This window comes from Manacus candei, unplaced genomic scaffold, assembly GCF_025592945.1.
Source record: "Manacus candei isolate 608988 ecotype Guabito, Panama unplaced genomic scaffold, ASM2559294v1 h1tg000048l, whole genome shotgun sequence".
NCBI lineage: Eukaryota > Metazoa > Chordata > Aves > Passeriformes > Pipridae > Manacus > Manacus candei.
This window is the reverse complement of record NW_026138096.1, coordinates 5008880-5025980: the sequence shown is the minus strand read 5'-3', so window position 1 is coordinate 5025980 and position 17101 is coordinate 5008880. Positions and strand designations below refer to the sequence as shown.

The window sequence follows — 17101 nt, the reverse complement described above, 5'->3', positions numbered from 1 at the left end:
AGTTGAGAAGGAAATTTCTACTTTCATTAAATTCTACAAATTAGGATATAACGTAAGCATTTAATTTTTAATGAACTCTTTAGTTAGGATCTGTTGACCAGGCTCAAATCATTACATTCTGCCAGAAATTCATTATTTCACTCATTAAATATGTTGATTGTGTGTTCTGCTGCTTCAAAGACTGATTTTGATACATAAAGGCATAAAAGTAGAATGCTGAAAATTGCCATGTAAACGTTTCCTTAAAAATGATTTGAAACATAAGTTAAAATGTGAAGTTCACTAGTAGAGTTAGTTTCTCAAAGTTGTCAGCAGCTGCAATTTAAACATGAAGCATATTAAGTTTCAGTATTTTAAAATATAAACTAACATTTCATTAATTATATGATTTTGTTGTGCTAGATGAAAGAATAAGTATTTTAAACTGTCTTCAGAAGGACCACTTTGTAATGATCTCAAAGACACTGTATTCCCCCTGGGTTTTTGTGTGAAATATCAAGTAGCTTAGTTCTGAACAGAGAGAAAAGCAAAATAATTTTCCTTTTTCTCCCATGCATATTTTAAATATACTTTGTGTTACTTCAAGATTAATGGAAGAATACCAAAACCAATATTACATATTTTCCTTTTTAATTTATTTTATAGCTGAGTTGTTGGGGTTTTTTGAATTCTAAACCTCAATTCAGAGACTCAAAAAGAAGGAAATGTGTGAAGTTGTCCTGCCCTACAGGCTCTGGACACTGAGCACCAAACACATCATGCAAAGCAAAACTTTCTGTTTTCTGCTACATTTTCAGTTTGCAACAATTTTCAGAAAACAAAACAGACCAAAAAAACTGAAAAACTTTGCAACAATTTTTAGTTTTCTGCTGTTTTACAGGAAGTGCAGCATTGAACTCCCGAGTGCAATAGTGACATTTTCTCTGGAATGTGACACTGTTGTCACTTTGGGGAAGGGGGGTATGTTTGCTGTGCTGGGCTGCCCTCGGGGCTCTCCAGCCCTGGGTTTCTCAGCACATGCTGTGTGCAGTGCTGGGTTTCCTGGGCCAGGTTACTCCAGCCTGTGGGAAACACCACAGCAGGAACTGGTGGCTGTCTAAACGGGCCAGGCGTGGATGCCTCTGGAGAGATGCTGTTCTGAAAGGCTGAGACATAGGAAGAGTTGGTTGTGAAGAAAAGTCAATATTTAATTGTTCCAATCAGAATTTTATATTTGCCTATGCAACTGTATAGGCCAAAATGGTCTGGGTATGGTCAGCTCTTCTTAAGTCTTTCATGAATTATATGCTACAAATTTGATGCTTGTTAGTAATTCTGGAGGGAGTAAACCTTCTTTATTTATAGTTGCAAACTTTTAACTCTGTTAACTAACTTGGGAAAATACCTTATTTTCATTTCTTACAGGATTGATTCTTTTTCAGGGTGGGTAGTTTGTTTTGGGCAGATTACAGTAAAGAGAAATTCTCATGTCAAAAGTTAAGTATTACAAAGTTTGCAGTTTCCTCTGTTTTCTTTTGAGGAATAAGTCATACCCTCATAGTAGCTCAAACCGTGTGCACTGTTTGTTCTGTGCAAATTTGGGCATGTGCCTTTCTATAAACTTCCAGTTGCCTGTCATGCTGTGTTGTTATTATTGGACATGTCCTTAATTATAACCAGGACTTCAGTAACTGCTCCAAAGTTCACACTGCCTTGAGCAGGACTTTTTTTGACAATCCCAGAACATGTAATTTCAGCAAACAAGGCAGCATCTTAATGCGTGGTGAATAATGCTATAAGCAGCTCAGCCCATATATCTTCTTGAGAAAAAACACTTTACATACAAGAGTAGAAAGTGCCAGTTTGGGCAAAACTTGCAGCAACTGCCCTGGAAGACTGGGTGGAAGGGGGGACTCAGCATCTCACTGAAATACTGACTCCTTGAACTCAGTGGGTGTGGAAAGGCCTTTTAGGAATTGCAGAACATACTGGCAGTGGAGATGAGGGGAGAGTAGAGAAGGAAGATCAACAAGGTCAGATATTAAAGAGCAAGAGCTCACTCATTTTAGTATTGTCTGTTATTGTATGTGTTCTAAGTGACAGTACCATCACTGCTTCTCTATATCACCCTTGTCTATGCTGATGTTACAGACATTATGCTTTGTTGCTAGTAGATTTTTAATTAAAATAAATTTTCCCCCCCTCTTTTTTTTCTGAAATAGCAATTCTGATATTACAATAAGAATAGAAACTAAAGATCTTGGCCAGTTGGCGTTTAATCCATCCTCTTATAAATTTATTAGTTGTTTTGCAGCAGTCTCATACAAAAAAGTTACTTCCCAATGTTTATTTTTTTTTTGGATGTTGGTAAAAGAGTAGCACAGCAATGACATTATCCCTTGACTAAACCCTGAAGGGAAACTTCTCTGATTCCCAGTCATACTTAGTGTATTGGCCTATGACTGGTTGCTCCACCTTGACTGATTGGTTGATAAGTTTATTTTGAAGCTAAAATTTAAACAAATTCCATCACTTTGAAATAAGCAATCTAACCTTGGAATAAGCATGCCACATTACAGAAAAAAAAAGCATCATTAAATATGTAATTTGCTTTGTAAGATGTCATTTGCTTTATCTATTTTCCTGCTATTAGTTCTTCACACAGGAAAAAAGCCAAGTCTGTTGAGTTACAGCCCCTCTATAATTAACTGCCTTGATGTTTTCCATCTTAACTCCTAAGTACACTGTGATAAAAAATTAATGCAAGCACTGCAGCAGAATTGCAAGAATAAGGTCGTATCTCACCTTTTCCACATAATATGTTGGGATGCCAACTTATATTGTGTTATCAACAGCCAAATAAATGCAATATCTAATATGCATCACAAGATGGCAGCAAATTTTTAATTCACTTAATATTTTGCTAACCTAGATAAACCTAATCTCTTGAAATCATGGATTTCTTACAAAATGAGAGCAACCTTTCTTTATTGATATGTGATATTTGCAGAGATGTCAGTGTTTCAGAAGTAGGAACTCAAAATATCAACAGAAGTATATTTCTGTCCATAAGTCAGTTAAGAAGGCAATTACCTTGAACTTTAAAGATCAGTAGCTCACAGTGTAAGAGTTCCTAAACCTCATTAAGGATATTTTGGATAAAAGCAATAGCTTTTATCTATAGTCTTTGACTTCATGAAGAGAAAATATGACAAAGCAGTTTTTTCTGAAATTCAGGTGGAGGCTCCCAAGACTTGATCAGGTGAATTCTCTCCTCTGTCAGCAATTCTGATTTATTGTTTAAATGTTTGCAAGGAGAACCTTTGAAAGTTATGTAATGCGAGGCTTGGCTTAGCCCCTTTAGCAGATCTTTAATCTTGTGCTGGCCAACCCCAGAAGTTGAAATTGTTTTATTTCCTTGATCTGTTTTGTCCCAGGTGTTAATTGTCATTATTTGTAGATCTTACAGAAGATGCACCTAATAGCCCTTACAATGCTCTATCTTTTGTTTTCTCTTGCAGTCTCACAACCACAGGCTGTGCATAGCCAACTGGAGAAGCCATCAAGTACCGCAATTCTCTGCAATACCTGTGGAAACCCATGCAAAGGAGAAGTTTTGAGAGTTCAGAACAAATATTTCCATATTAAGTGCTTTGTTTGCAAAGGTAAGTGTTTGTGACTGCTGCGTCTGTAAGTAGGACATTAGCAGTGGTGAGTGACTTAATGGTCCTGGAAACTTCACAAACATATTTTACAACCCAGTCCATGTCTGAAAGGATTTACTGTGAACTCTCTGCTTACTGTAAGATTATAAACATCCTAAATCCTAAAATGGGAGTATGTTTTAAATGGATGTAAATCCATAGAGTTTACTGTGGACTTGCACCTGAAGAAGAAGAAAAGCTTGGGAGAACTGGTAGTGAAAAATGGTGCAGGGTTAGGAAAGAACATTTACGAAGAAACCCTGAGGTCATCCCTTTCCCAGCTCTCTAATGCATGCCTTGGAGTGGGCCGTGGCCATGTCTGTTCAGACTCTCTTGTGTTTGACTGTGATGGTTGATTCCCAGTGTGACCCTCTGTACTTTCCCCATTTATGTGGGGGAACTACATGGTTGGTGCCTGGTGATCTAATATTGTCACACTGTGAATGGGAGAAGGATGGTCATGGGAAAAGGGAATTAACTGATACAACAGCCCTTCTGTAGATACTTGATTGTTTGAAAGATTATCTGGAAGCTGCAAAGATCTAATTTGGTTTGAATGTACAAATCACTAAATGCTGACTGATGTTTACTGAACAACCTGCTTACTCCATTATTAAGCACTACTTCAAATGACAGTTACTAATCCTTGTAGCTCAGCCTAGAAACATGAGCGTGGCTCTGGTTTCAGCTGTGTCACTGTGACTATTTCCATTCCTATTTAGAGGAAACTATCAGAAAGAAAACTGTCTTTAACTGTCAGCTATACTGATATTGTTAAAAATCCTATGGGATTAAGTATATTGTGTTCAATACCTGAGTCAATCTTTAATGAGTTAGATAGACAGCTCAATAATTGTGTTCTTTGCAAAATTGCACAGCAAGGAAAATAAGCATAGGGTACTGTCCTAAACAGCAAAAATATTTCGGTCACCTATTCAGAACCAGATTGGTATTTGAACCAGAACACAGCCTGTACTACATCTTTTAAGCTGTTTTAAAGCCACTTGTTCTTATGGCAAATTTTATTATCAAATTAGTTTTTCAGACCTAACTCAGGAAAAGAGCAGCTAATTTGTTATTCAGAAGTCTTGTCTCCTGCATGAAGGCTCAGTAACATACTGGCATGTGCTCAGTGTTGTTATCTTGATGAAATGCAAGCCTCCCTTTTTATACAAATCTGCTATGAGCAAAAATGAGTCCCACAGAAGGAACAAGACAGAATTATATATCCAATTTTTCATTTCATAGGCCGTCTCCATTTAGATGATGCCAGGTCACCAGCAAATGCAGCATGCAAATTCTGAAACTATTCACTGATCCCAAATTTAGGCGGTGCAAAAGTTTTTTTCCCCACCCCTAGGCAGAAGAAGATGATGAATGCACTGTAGAAGCTGCATTGCCCTACCTGTCAGTAAGAGATAAGGAGGAGTTTGTTTGCTTCGGGCAGATCTTGGATAAAATGAGAAAAAAATCACTATGTTAACAAGGAAGAAGCAGGGTAGCATCTGTCAACCACCCATCAGTCTCTCAGCTGGCACAGGAGATAGTGTCAGAGATGTGTGGTTAAACTGCTTCTGGGTGTCAGGACTCTTGGAGTACTTAGACTCCTCCTTACTAATCATTTTGCTAAGTGTTAAGTTTCCACACAGCATTTGTTTTGGGTTTTTCCCTCATTATTTAAATACCATCTTTTATCACTTTTCAAGGGTTTCCATCAATTTTCTAGCATTCTTCTGGTATCAGTTTTTGTTTTGTTTCTGGGGTTTTTTTGCTACTTAAAAAGCATGGGTTACTTTCTAGTGCGGGTTTACCATGTTGTTGCATGAGAAGATCTTAGGAATAGAACGGAGCACTGGACATACATTTCACTAGCTAACATAAAAAGAAAAAAAATCAGGTTAGGCAAATGTGATTTGGGTTTTTCATGATGAAAAACTATAGTTCATGTGTTAGGATTTAACAACAAAATGGTATTCAGTTCTGATAAGTTAACCACTTATATGCTTTTCGCCTTGGAGGAGAGGTTTGTGCCATGATCCCTGCTGTGCATGGGCAGGGTGATGATTCTGGGAATATTTTTATCTTACAATTGATTCCTCCCTTCATTGCCTTTATTCTGATGCTCCTCAGCAATGCAACTTGCCTTGTCTCACCTTGTCCACCAAAGATAGCATCTGGAAAGAGGCTGCGTGCCCAGCATCCAGTGCAGCTGCAGGACAGCCCCAGGACAGATAATCCCATGTGTGGCCTGCTGCATTGCCCTGCTAAGCTGCCTGCCTGCTTGGTTGACTGCCTCTGTATTAAATCATCTCATAGCCTGCATCAGAAAACATTAGATATTTGTAAAACTGCAGAAAATTATGTTCCCTGTCACAGAATTTACAGTTGTACAATGATGGAGAATACAAACTGACAAAGAGCCCATGAATAAAAATGACAAATGACCATGTCTTGAGAGGTGTCTAGAGGTAGGTAAGGTTTGTTTGAATGACCTCATCAGTACAGATGATACTACACTGGAAGAAGTCACACCTTTTTAAATATGTGTGAAATGTGAAACTGTTTCTGTGACAGTGTTGAATAACTTATTAGATTTCAGGGGGTCATATACATTTAATTGTTTCCTTTTGGGGGGAGTAGAAAGATAGTTTTGAATATTGCCATTCTGCTGTCTGATTATTCATAGAGTCATAGAATGATTTTGGTTGGAAAGGACCTTAAAGGTTACCTAGTTCCAGTCCCCCTGCCATGGGCTGGGACACTTTCCACTAGACCAGGTTGCTCAAAGCCCCATCCAGCCTGGTCTTGAACACTGACAGGGATGAGGCATCCACAGCTTCTCTGGGCAACCTTTCTTAGGGGGACTGTGAATTTCAGAATGCTAACAGCAAGTACGCAGATTGAAATTGTTTTGAAATTTAATTGTATAACCAAGGGAGGTTAGTATAAAGTCACTAATTCCCATTTGATTCTTCTTTCATTCCCATCCAGTTCTTCTTACATTCCCCAGATGATGATGATTCTAAAAAGTTCTAAGAAAAGTTTTAAAAACTTTTCACCTAAAAGAGGTGAAGAACTCTTTTTTCTTATCATTCAATATTAAGAGACACATCCAGATTAAAAAATTGAATAGCAATACTGGGAAGATATGCTAGTTTTGCTCAGTATCAAAGTTTAAGAGGGCTTAGGGAGGTAAATAGGCATTATAAGTATGGTTTATACCGATATCTATTTGTATATATTATTTCTTGTTTAGGTGCACATCTAATCTGCTAATAAAAGGCTGTTGGGAATGTGCCATCTAGCCTCACTTAAAATTTTTACTTAGTCTTTACTTTAAAATACCTCCCATTTTAATCAGGTTTTATAAAAGGGCTGTTGTAATAGAAGCAGATGCCTTTGATATAATAAGACAAAGATTAATTAGACTTCAAGGGCTTTTGTTCCCATGTTTGTTAATTCTTTTGTTATTTGTTAGCACTGTAATGAAGGCATCAAGGAAAATTACTAAAGGTGATAAAATATTGATGACTCATACTATCAAATTAAAAAATTGTGTTGTCTGTTTCATTCTGAGGGTGTCTGTCAGGTCAGGAATGCATTTCACATAGGCAGCCATGTTAAAGGGAAGGGCTAAGACAGAATATTTGGTGAAAATATTAAGAACATCAAGTAACTTGGTAATAGGAGTGTTTTACTTGTTAGATCAGATGCATCTGCTAGGATATAAATATGTTCAAAGCTACACTAAGTAATCTGAGGGACTCACATTTGAACATAGCTACGGGGTTTCACATTTCGGAACGGAGTCATTTGCGGGAAGCTCACTAGTAAGATTTCCGAGTCCCAGATTTTGTCCGGGAGGTAGCAGTTAATGGCATTTCTGGTATCTTGGGCACTGGGGATTAGTGCAATGGCTCTTATTCATCAGGCACTCTCAGCAACGTTTCCAGTGATTCCCGAGTCATTCAGGAGTTTGCAATCCCAGATCACATTAACTCAGTATAATGGGAAAATCAGTGCTCCTGATGCAATGTTCCCCAAGTCAAGGTTGGAGAGTGTGGTAGGTTTTACCAGTCACATTAGCTTATTATTTTTATTTCACTGCAATTATGATGATGTTGATGGTGATAATAATGGTCACTTTTGCCGGTGAAAAAGTAATTAATTGTGGCAACAAATGGTTCAGTGTTGTAGTTTTGAGATTTTAAAACCTGAACTTTAAAAAGACTTTTGCTGTCTAAAAGCAACTCAGTATGAAAGCATGAAAAATTTTTGGTCAGTTAGTAAACTCCCACAATAACAAAGTAATGGTTAATTTTTCTTTTGTTGTAATCATGTTCTTATTGCAACCTTTCTTTGCATTCTTTAAGAATATTCTGCAGCCCTTCATGTCCTGATCATATACTAATCACATCAGCACTTTACTAAAAGCTTTATTTCATGGCATATATTTCATCCAGATTCTGATGAATCTTTTTTTAAGAGTATCTTTCATGAATTTAAGGAATATATTATATTAGTAAAGCATGGTGAAAAGGACAGAGGAGGAATCACAGTTATGATTATTGGTAAAGGAATATCTTAATAAAATTTCAATAAAGGGTATCTAACTATCCATCCCAGGAAGCCAAAATTCTGTTATTTTTGTTTTCTAACTTGATTTATTTCATTTAAATACACCAAGTTTTTGGGGTTTCGATGTAACCTATATGTGTTTACTCTTGTCTTTATACACGGGATGTTACATAATACCCCTGCTTTATTTTCTTACTATTTGTATTCTTCATTAGTCTCTTCATTGTCTCGACTTTCTCTTTATCTGCATCCTTCTAGTCCATAGATTGAGAAGTTATACTAGAAATCTAAGTGCTCATTAAAAACATGAGGAGGATTTTCAAAGCAGGAATTGCTGAAATTTCTGAGGGACAATTCAAACTGCACAAACAGCCGTGTGCAGAAGGTGTTTGCATTGCAGGGGGCTGGTTCCTTATTAGGAAGAGAGAGGTACCTGGGAGAGGTGCTTAACTGTGCTGGGAATGCTGAGGTAGATTTAAACGAAAGCACCAAATAAATGGAGAGTAGTAAAACTCATCCTGATTGAAATCAAAGTAGAACCAGCACAAAACTGAATACATTTAAAAATTAGGCCTGACAGAGTTTTGGATGGCAACATAAGCTTTGCAGGCAGTAAAGACACTATTCATATAAAGAAGTTTTGAACATATGTAATTTCAGCCCACATTAGATAATGTCACAGAATTATTATTATTATTAGAAAAACTTGTAATTTTTTTTTTTAATTACTCAAGTTCTCTTGGAGTAAGACTTTTCTCCTCCACAAAAAAATGTCAGTGCAAGGATACCTTTATGCAGGAGGACTCCCTGTCTAGGTCATGCTTTTTCACATGAGGACACAGCAGAGATACACTGGAGCAGCTACTGGGAATTTCAGTGCACTAAGGCGATGCGGTGCCTGTGTGGAGACCCAGAGAGAGTTATTGGATAAAATTCATCACTGCCACAATGGTGTTATTCCACCTCCTACTTTCTGCAACTCATTAACACAAGACCATCTGCCATATCTGTGCATAGTCAGAGCAGGCACTTAATTTGCAAACCTGTAACTGGCGCCCAAAGAACTGTTAAAAAAAATCAGAAAATATTTAGTGTTGTTGCTTTACATGTTGAGGCTTTTTGGTTGTGATTTTTTTTTTTTTTTGCTGTGGTTTTTTGTTTTGTTTTGTTTTTGTTTGGGTTTTTTTTGTGGGTTTTTTTTTGTTATTGTTAGGGGTTTTTTTGTTTTAAAAAACCCCTGTTTTAATTAGTCTGGCAAGTGACAGCAGTATTTTATCATAAACACTTGAGGCACTATTAAGTTGAAAATGTATAAAAGCACATTACTCTGTTTCTTAAATCTATTTAACATGCTTATAAATTTTAAATAACCAGATTGAGTCCTTAAAACAAGAAATCAGTATAAAAGAGACAATTTTTCCAGTTTTCCTGAGGATTATTTTCATAGCTTTAAACAACCACATACATAATGCTGTGACGATCTTGCCCAGTAACACTCTCTTTAAGCTATTGGGAAACTCTGCTTTCCAAAAGGAAAATGGAAAATGGAAATACACTTTCTAATGCAAAAATTTCTCAGTGTGTGTTTCCCACTTATGACGGGAGTAAAGTTACAAAGTGCACAGGAAACTCCCCAAACTCTCCTTCATTTTAATTAGGACACCTGAGTCTCTAATGTTCTGTCAATCTCATAAGAGCATTCTGAATCTCTAAGGGTTTTCTTGCACAGAAGTGTGTACTCTAAAAATTAATTTATGGGCATCATGGCCATTGTAGCCTGGGAGCTTGTGTAGATGCACTGTGCACTGTATCCTTCGTAGCTTTATCAGTGCTACATATTTGTGGTGAAGTGTTGCAGGGTGGATATACTGTATCCTCACAATTCTCTGTATCTTTTCTGCTCCAGAAAGTTGATCATTCTCCTCAGTCAGAACTGTCTGCCTTCCTGCATTTCCTAGTTGGGAGCTGGGAAAGGGGCCAGCAGGTCTGTCCAAGACTTTTGTGGGGCTGCTTGATGCTTTTGTTTGCCCTGGATAGTAACAAAATGAGGTGGCATTCAAGTCCTTGAGATTATAGCTGGTATTTCAGATATTATTGCTAATACACTGCCAGTGACTGACAGGCTTGAGTATTCTTGACTTCACAGACATCTGTTTGGAAAGACTTTAGATATGGTCACTCCTGCGTAGGAAAAGTGATTGGATTATATGGTTTATATACCATTGCAAATTTCCTTCCATCTTATTTCTGTCTCACCTATAGACAGAAGGTGTGAATTGACTAAGAGGGTGATTGGGATGATATTCCCATGCAGATTTTGCATGGCCAGCAAACTCGAGCTGGGAAAGACTTCCCCAAAAGCTTTGTGAAAAGCTTATCTGGACTTACCACACCAGACCATGCAACAGGAGTATCATAGTCCCAGTCATCTTCTAGAAACAAGCTTAGACTGCTTCAGGTTAATTGCAGGTCAGTTTAAACTTAAGTCAAAGCTGTAGCAGTGGAAGTTTGCCAGGTGGTTGCTATTTCTTCTGACAGGCATAGTGGCCAGGAGGAATGTACCACATATAATTATGGGCTTTTGGAGAATGGGCTCCCAAACTTCATCTACGGTGTATGAAGATATAAAATTTAGCTGCCAAAAGATAATAATATCGGCAGTGTACTACATGTCATTCTTGGGATCTTAGTCAGCCACTGGCACCCATCTCATGGAAGGAGGAAAATAACAGAAATGAAGATAAAGCCACAGTGCTGACGAAGAAAACTTTTATTTAGCTCTGAGCAACTAGAGGTCATTTTCTTGTTTTCTTTTTAACAATTTTATGAATGGGTCTTTGTTCCCTTTTTTTTTTTATTTTTAGGGTCTTTGCCTCTCTTTCCTCTGTTGGTTAGATTCACACCTGGTTGCTTACATTAGGCAGCAAATGGGAGGGAAAAGTATAGGCTCCATACATGCAGATACAAATAAGCAACTTGCTTGATTGTCTGGCAGGCTGAAGAGGGAACAGTACTGTTTGGATGACAAGACCACCAGTGCACACTGCTGCTACAGCCTGTTGCAGTGTTCAGCAGCACAGTGAGTGTTGCATCCTCTGAGCATCTCAGGACACAGCTGATTTTTAGGCCCTGCACGCAGCCAAAAGATTAATGTGCTTTCAGCAGGCTCATTTGCTAGCACAGAGATGCATTTTATATTTGTACAGTGCAGTTTGTACAGTACATGCTGCTACTGATGGCAGACAGTAGTGGAATAGCAGCATGTCTAAAATGCATTGATTAATTGATTTGCTGCTATTTATTTTCACAGAATCATAGAATAGTTTGGGTTTGAAGAAACATTTAAAGGTCATCTAGTCCAACCCCCCTGCAATAAGCAGAAACATCTTCAACTAGATGAAGTTGCTTGGGGATCTGTTAAACTCAACCTTAAATGTTTCCAGAGATGGGGCAGCTGCCTCCTCTCTGGACAGCCTGTTTCAGTGTTTCACCACCCTCATTGTAAAAATTTTATTCCATATATCCTGTCTAAATTGCACCTCTTTTAGTTTAAAACCATTACCCCTTGTCCTATTTTAACAGGCCCTTCTAAAAATAGTTTGTCCCTGTCTTTCCTGTAGGCCCCCTTTTGTGCACCGGAAGACTGCTGCAAGGTCTCCCCAGAGCCCCCCCTTCTCCAGGCTAAATAACCCCAACTCAACCTGTTTTAATAGGAGAGGTGCTCCAGCCCTCTGAGCATCTTTGTGATCCTCCTCTAGACCTGCTCCAACAGGTCTGTGTCCTTTGTATTTGGGGGCCCCAGAGCTGGACACAGCCCTCCAGGTGGGGGCTCACAAGAGTGCAGTAGAGGGGCAGAATCATCTCCCTTGACCTGCTGGCCACACTGCTTTTGACATAACCCATGATACAATTGGCTTTCCAGGCTGCAAATGCACATTGCTGTCTCATGTCCAACTTTTCATCCACCGGTAATGGACTTAGACTTATGGAGTTAGATTGACTGTGAAATCACACTGTGTAAATGACGATGCTTCAGGTGCTATTACAGACAGTAACGTGTCTGTAACATGTCTATCCCTCTGCTGGGGATAAAAGCAGTCTGTTTCTAAACCAGTAGAGGAACACCTCAGATCTATATATGAAGTATTTTGGTATCAGGTAACTGCAAGCCATCTCAAAGAGTGGAATTATCTAGTCGTCGGGGAAGTCATGCTCAGATTCCCTCCTCAAAAATGCTGTGGATGCTGTCCACCTCAAGTCCCATAGCACATCCAAGTGTTGTCTTGATGCTGAATACCATAAGAAGAGACAAACACTTATTTATTCACTCCTTAAAAACTACTCCTAACGCTTGTAACTGTTCCGGATAAGGCATTGAAACATTTTGGAATGCTAAAGCAGGGCAATACCAAGACAAGCAGCTGAGTTACTCTGTTAGTCTCTTCATTAACATAAGTGCTATGTTTGAAATGCTTTTCTTGTTTCACCAAGATTAACACCAGAAATTGTTGAAAACTGTTTCCAGGTTATAAATAACCCTACCCCCAGATACTCATTTTGGATGACAAGTGCTGGGTAGGAGTGGATCTGTGACATAACACTGATTTCCTATCCTAGGAGAGTAAGATCTGGTAGGTGCCTTTAAACATTCTCCCTAGACTTCCTCCAGCTTTCCTTTCCCTGGTTCCTTGTCTCTGCAGGTGTGCAGGATTGTCTCAGATGGGCTGCATCTCTGTCCACTTTAAGTAGTAGGTGAAGGGCACAGCATCTCACCTGAGGGATGGCTAGTGGGTCTCTTTTCAGAAATACTCTTCTCAGCCTTGAACCATGACTTTTTTAATATTGAAGCCAGTATTTAGCTAGAAGCCCTGTGTTCTTCTCTGGTGAGCTGGGTGTCAAGGTAAATTGTATCAGATGGTTCAAAAAGTGCAGAAGCACACCAGGGTTTGTGACTAGAGCTATGGCTGGTGGTGGAATAATGTGTGAAGAGCAGGGGAGGAGTGTTTGGCTTGTGAAAGAGCTGTGACTTCCCCCCATCCTGAAGAGTCTGTGAGTAAGAGGGAAAGTATAACCATGAAGGCTCCCTCCCGTGTTCCAGTTTCACTTAGGAGCTAGATTTTCCTTCACTCATGAATAAATATGAAGACTTTGCAGAGGGTTACATCTCGCAAACTGTCACATACTTGGTCTTTATGTGCCAAAACAAGATGGAAAGAAATGGCCAAAGCCCACCATGCTCAGTTTTCTGAGCCAAAAACTGCATTAATGGACTTTCTTTTTTAGAAGTTTTGCTTATGGTTAATCAGTTTGGAGGAAAGTCCACTTACAAGAGCTAAGATTAGGAGGGTCAAAGGTGGCATCAAGGTTAGATACCAGTTATTTTTGAAACCTTTTGGAATGTTAAAACACTGAAAACTTGTATCAAAATTGGTATCACTGGTGCAAATAAAAACTTTTGTGATGGCTATGCCTGTTTCATGTCTTTGCGTCCCCGCTTTTTTTCCTTGAAGAAATATTTTACAATGTACCTTATGTTTTTGCATGAAAAGCCTGTTTTCATTTTAAAAGAATATTATTTTTCTTTAATATGGCACACATAAGGTTGCTTCAGCTAAAACCTTCTGGTATAGTGAAGTTGTCCCTCCCCATGGCAGAGGGTTTGGAACTAGATGATCTTTAAGGTCCCTTCCAAGCAAATCCATCCTAGGATTCTAAGATTCTGCTGTTCAAATGGATATGGAGGAATTTGTGTTCTTCCATAGTGACTTCAGCCGCTCTTCGCATATAGGGAGGCTGAAGGGATGGTGATGCAGACAGAGGCCTGATGAGATGATGCCAAAATCTGCTTTTATTTTGAAGTCCCAATGACTTGTTTTTCTGTCTCTCTTTGGGTAAGCAGTTTCACTGCACGGTTTCTTGAGAAGGCAGGATTAGTGCAAACTGCTTTGGAGCAATACACAACTTTGGAGTAGTTGTAACCTTGGTGACAGCACAGAAAAAAGCAGATATCTTCAGGGTGAGACAAAGTGTCACCAAATGCCAGTGGCAGAACTGTTGCCAATCCCACCTGCCCCAAACACTGCACCAGGGCCTTGTTAGCAGCCGTGAGACAGAGCCTGCCTGCCTTCCATTTAGGGCCCACATCAGCATTAAAAACATATAGATTTGCTTGTGCTTACAGCTCATTTTAGCTGGTGAACAGTGGCAAAAGTGTACAACAGAGAAGTGGCAGATAATTTGTTGGTAGGCTATCAACTCATCTTTTTTGTGTTATGGAAACCTAGGTCCAAGTCCCTCTGGGGTGATGCAGACCAAAATGTGTTGATCATTGCCTACCTTGTTGCTCACAGCAGTTCTTGGTGCCTTTGTCCAGGTGCACTACAGTAAGATGTGCCACTACGGGCATAAAGAAACATATATAGGGACATAACCCCTCCTTTCTCACTTCAGGAAACCAATTATGTCCTTTACCTTTTTTCTCTTATGATCCACTCTGCAAGTTTAAACACTGTCTGATATAGTTTGAAACTACTCTAGGGCATCATTAGTATCAGTTCAGCATGCTGTTCAGCATCATCTTAAATCCATAGTTGATCTGTGCTTCTGTCACACCAGTATATACCTAGGTGAAATATATAGGCTGAAAGAAACTCATGATATTCAGCAAGTCATGCTGGGTTTTTTGAAAGTCTGTTTAAAAAGCACATCCTTAGCAAAAATTAGGACAAGGGTGAGAAATAAAAATGTTAAAGCAAATATGTAAAGCCTGTGAGATAAAGTACATGAACAATGAAATGCAAGATAAATCATCTAATCCCTAGTTGTTGTCCATGGTATGTGCAATATAATTGGAATTGTTTTGACTTAGAAGAAAGATTAATTAAGCCATAGTTCTTCAATTCTTGACCATGCACTAATACAGTTTCAGCATGATTGTTGTTTTCTGTCACCTAGTGATTGAGACCATCTACAGGGAGAATGATGAGAACTTAAATGCCCACTCAGGGTTTAAAGAGGGCCTTGAGCCCAGCCCTGCTGTGCTATGGTTAAGAAATATGATAAAAAAGGGGTGGGTGATTGTATGTGTTTTTGAATGAATGTTCAGGATCCTGTGCTTTCTTGGGGTTTCTGTGTTCTGTGTGTTATTTTGTGCCTTGAGCATTCCTGCTGGACTAATTTCTCGTAGTTTAGGTGCAAGATGACTGATTCTGTCATTGCAAACAGGCTTTAGTGGGAGCTGACATTTAAAAACCAAAGTGCCTGTGGACTCCCAGGTACCTAAGCAGAAATCTCAATGTTCAACTTTAGAAGTGTGGATACTTCTGCTATTTTGGGACGAAGGCATTGAGCAACATTGCAGTGTTTTGTACATGCAGCCCAAATTTGGTAAGCAATGTTCCCACTCTTCTTCTGTACTGTATGTGAGTAGTGACAGTGCCACAGTTCTGTTCAGCGTTGTTTGACTGGAAGCATCATTTGCTGATGGAAACACATTCCTAAATGAACACCCCCAGGAGCAGAAGTATATAGTAACAAGTATGATGCTGTGACTTGGAGTAAAGTAGTAGTCAGCACAGCAGCAGAATCACCATTTTGAAGTCCAATTCTCCTTATATAAATCAAATCAAGTCTGTTTTTAAGGATTCTGGTCCATATGGATGAGGATCATCTTCTACATCTCTGTGTACTTCTATATGACTTCACCAGACCATTGTATCTCTCCCATCTTAAAATGTTCTTAAAATACCAGCCTAGCTCCATCCTTGTTGCAACAGAGAAAGCCCCTGAATAGTCTTACAAGTCTTTGGTTGATCAACATTAACCCTTTCCTACAGATTTAGCTTAAAAAATAGAAATTGAAAGGTAGGATTAAAACTCTACTTTTACCAGGAGCAGATGGTTCTGGAGGTGCCTCCAGTTCATGCTTGGTGAGTGATATTTATCAGGTGAACGTAAGATCTGTTTAAAAAAAAGGATCTCGTAACCTTGTGGAAGATTACAGCAGTTGCCATGTGCATCAGATCACCTGTTTAGAGAGAGCAGTATTTTAACCACTCTTGTGTCCAGGAGGAATATCAGACACCTGTAATCTGTCAGAGAAGTTTCTTTGTAACAGTGGAGCTTTAGATTTTGAAGGTTTATATCCTTTATGCATTTCCTTTCACCTCTTAAATATGTTGGGTGTTGTATATGCTAACCCTGAACTCATCTCCTACGGACCTTAACTTTGTACTTGCAGCCACTGCACTGAAATTAATATTTTTACATGAAATAAATCCAGACTATTAATGTACAAAATACATGACTGATGCAATTTACTGTAAAAGTAGTGATTTTCAGATGAATAGCTGTTCTGTGATCATAAACCTGTTTGATGAAGAGCTTAAATATTCCACTAGGAACCATAGGTGAAAAATCAGAATTGTCTTAGATCATGAGCTTTGCTTTTTCAGCCTGCTGAGTCTGCATTTTCTCTTTCTGCAGCTTGTGGATGTGACCTGGCTCAAGGAGGATTTTTTGTGAGACAGGGAGACTACATCTGTACTTTGGACTACCAGAGACTCTATGGCACACGGTGCTTCAGTTGTGATCAATTCATTGAGGGAGAAGTGGTCTCAGCACTGGGCAAAACCTATCACCCGGACTGTTTTGTGTGTGCTGTCTGCAGGTATGTTTTCTACATGAAGTTCTGTTTCATTTAAAAGCTAGATTTTAAAAGAGGGATGCCAGGCATTCAAACCTATAGCCTGTAGATTGGGAAAAAAAAAGTTCTGCTTTCTGTTATCCACTCCTTAAAAAATTGCAAAACTAAAAAAAAAAAAAAATCTGCAAACTTTGAG

General features: G+C 38.8%; 1 protein-coding gene across 1 annotated transcript in view; it reads left to right on the top strand.

The window, feature by feature from the left end:
- Nucleotides 1-17101, top strand: part of ABLIM2 (actin binding LIM protein family member 2) — a 139466-nt gene that overhangs the window by 35539 nt on the left and 86826 nt on the right. The window contains 2 exon segments of the mRNA XM_051798339.1: nt 3501-3644; nt 16746-16929. Coding sequence (XP_051654299.1) covers nt 3501-3644; nt 16746-16929 — 328 coding nt within the window.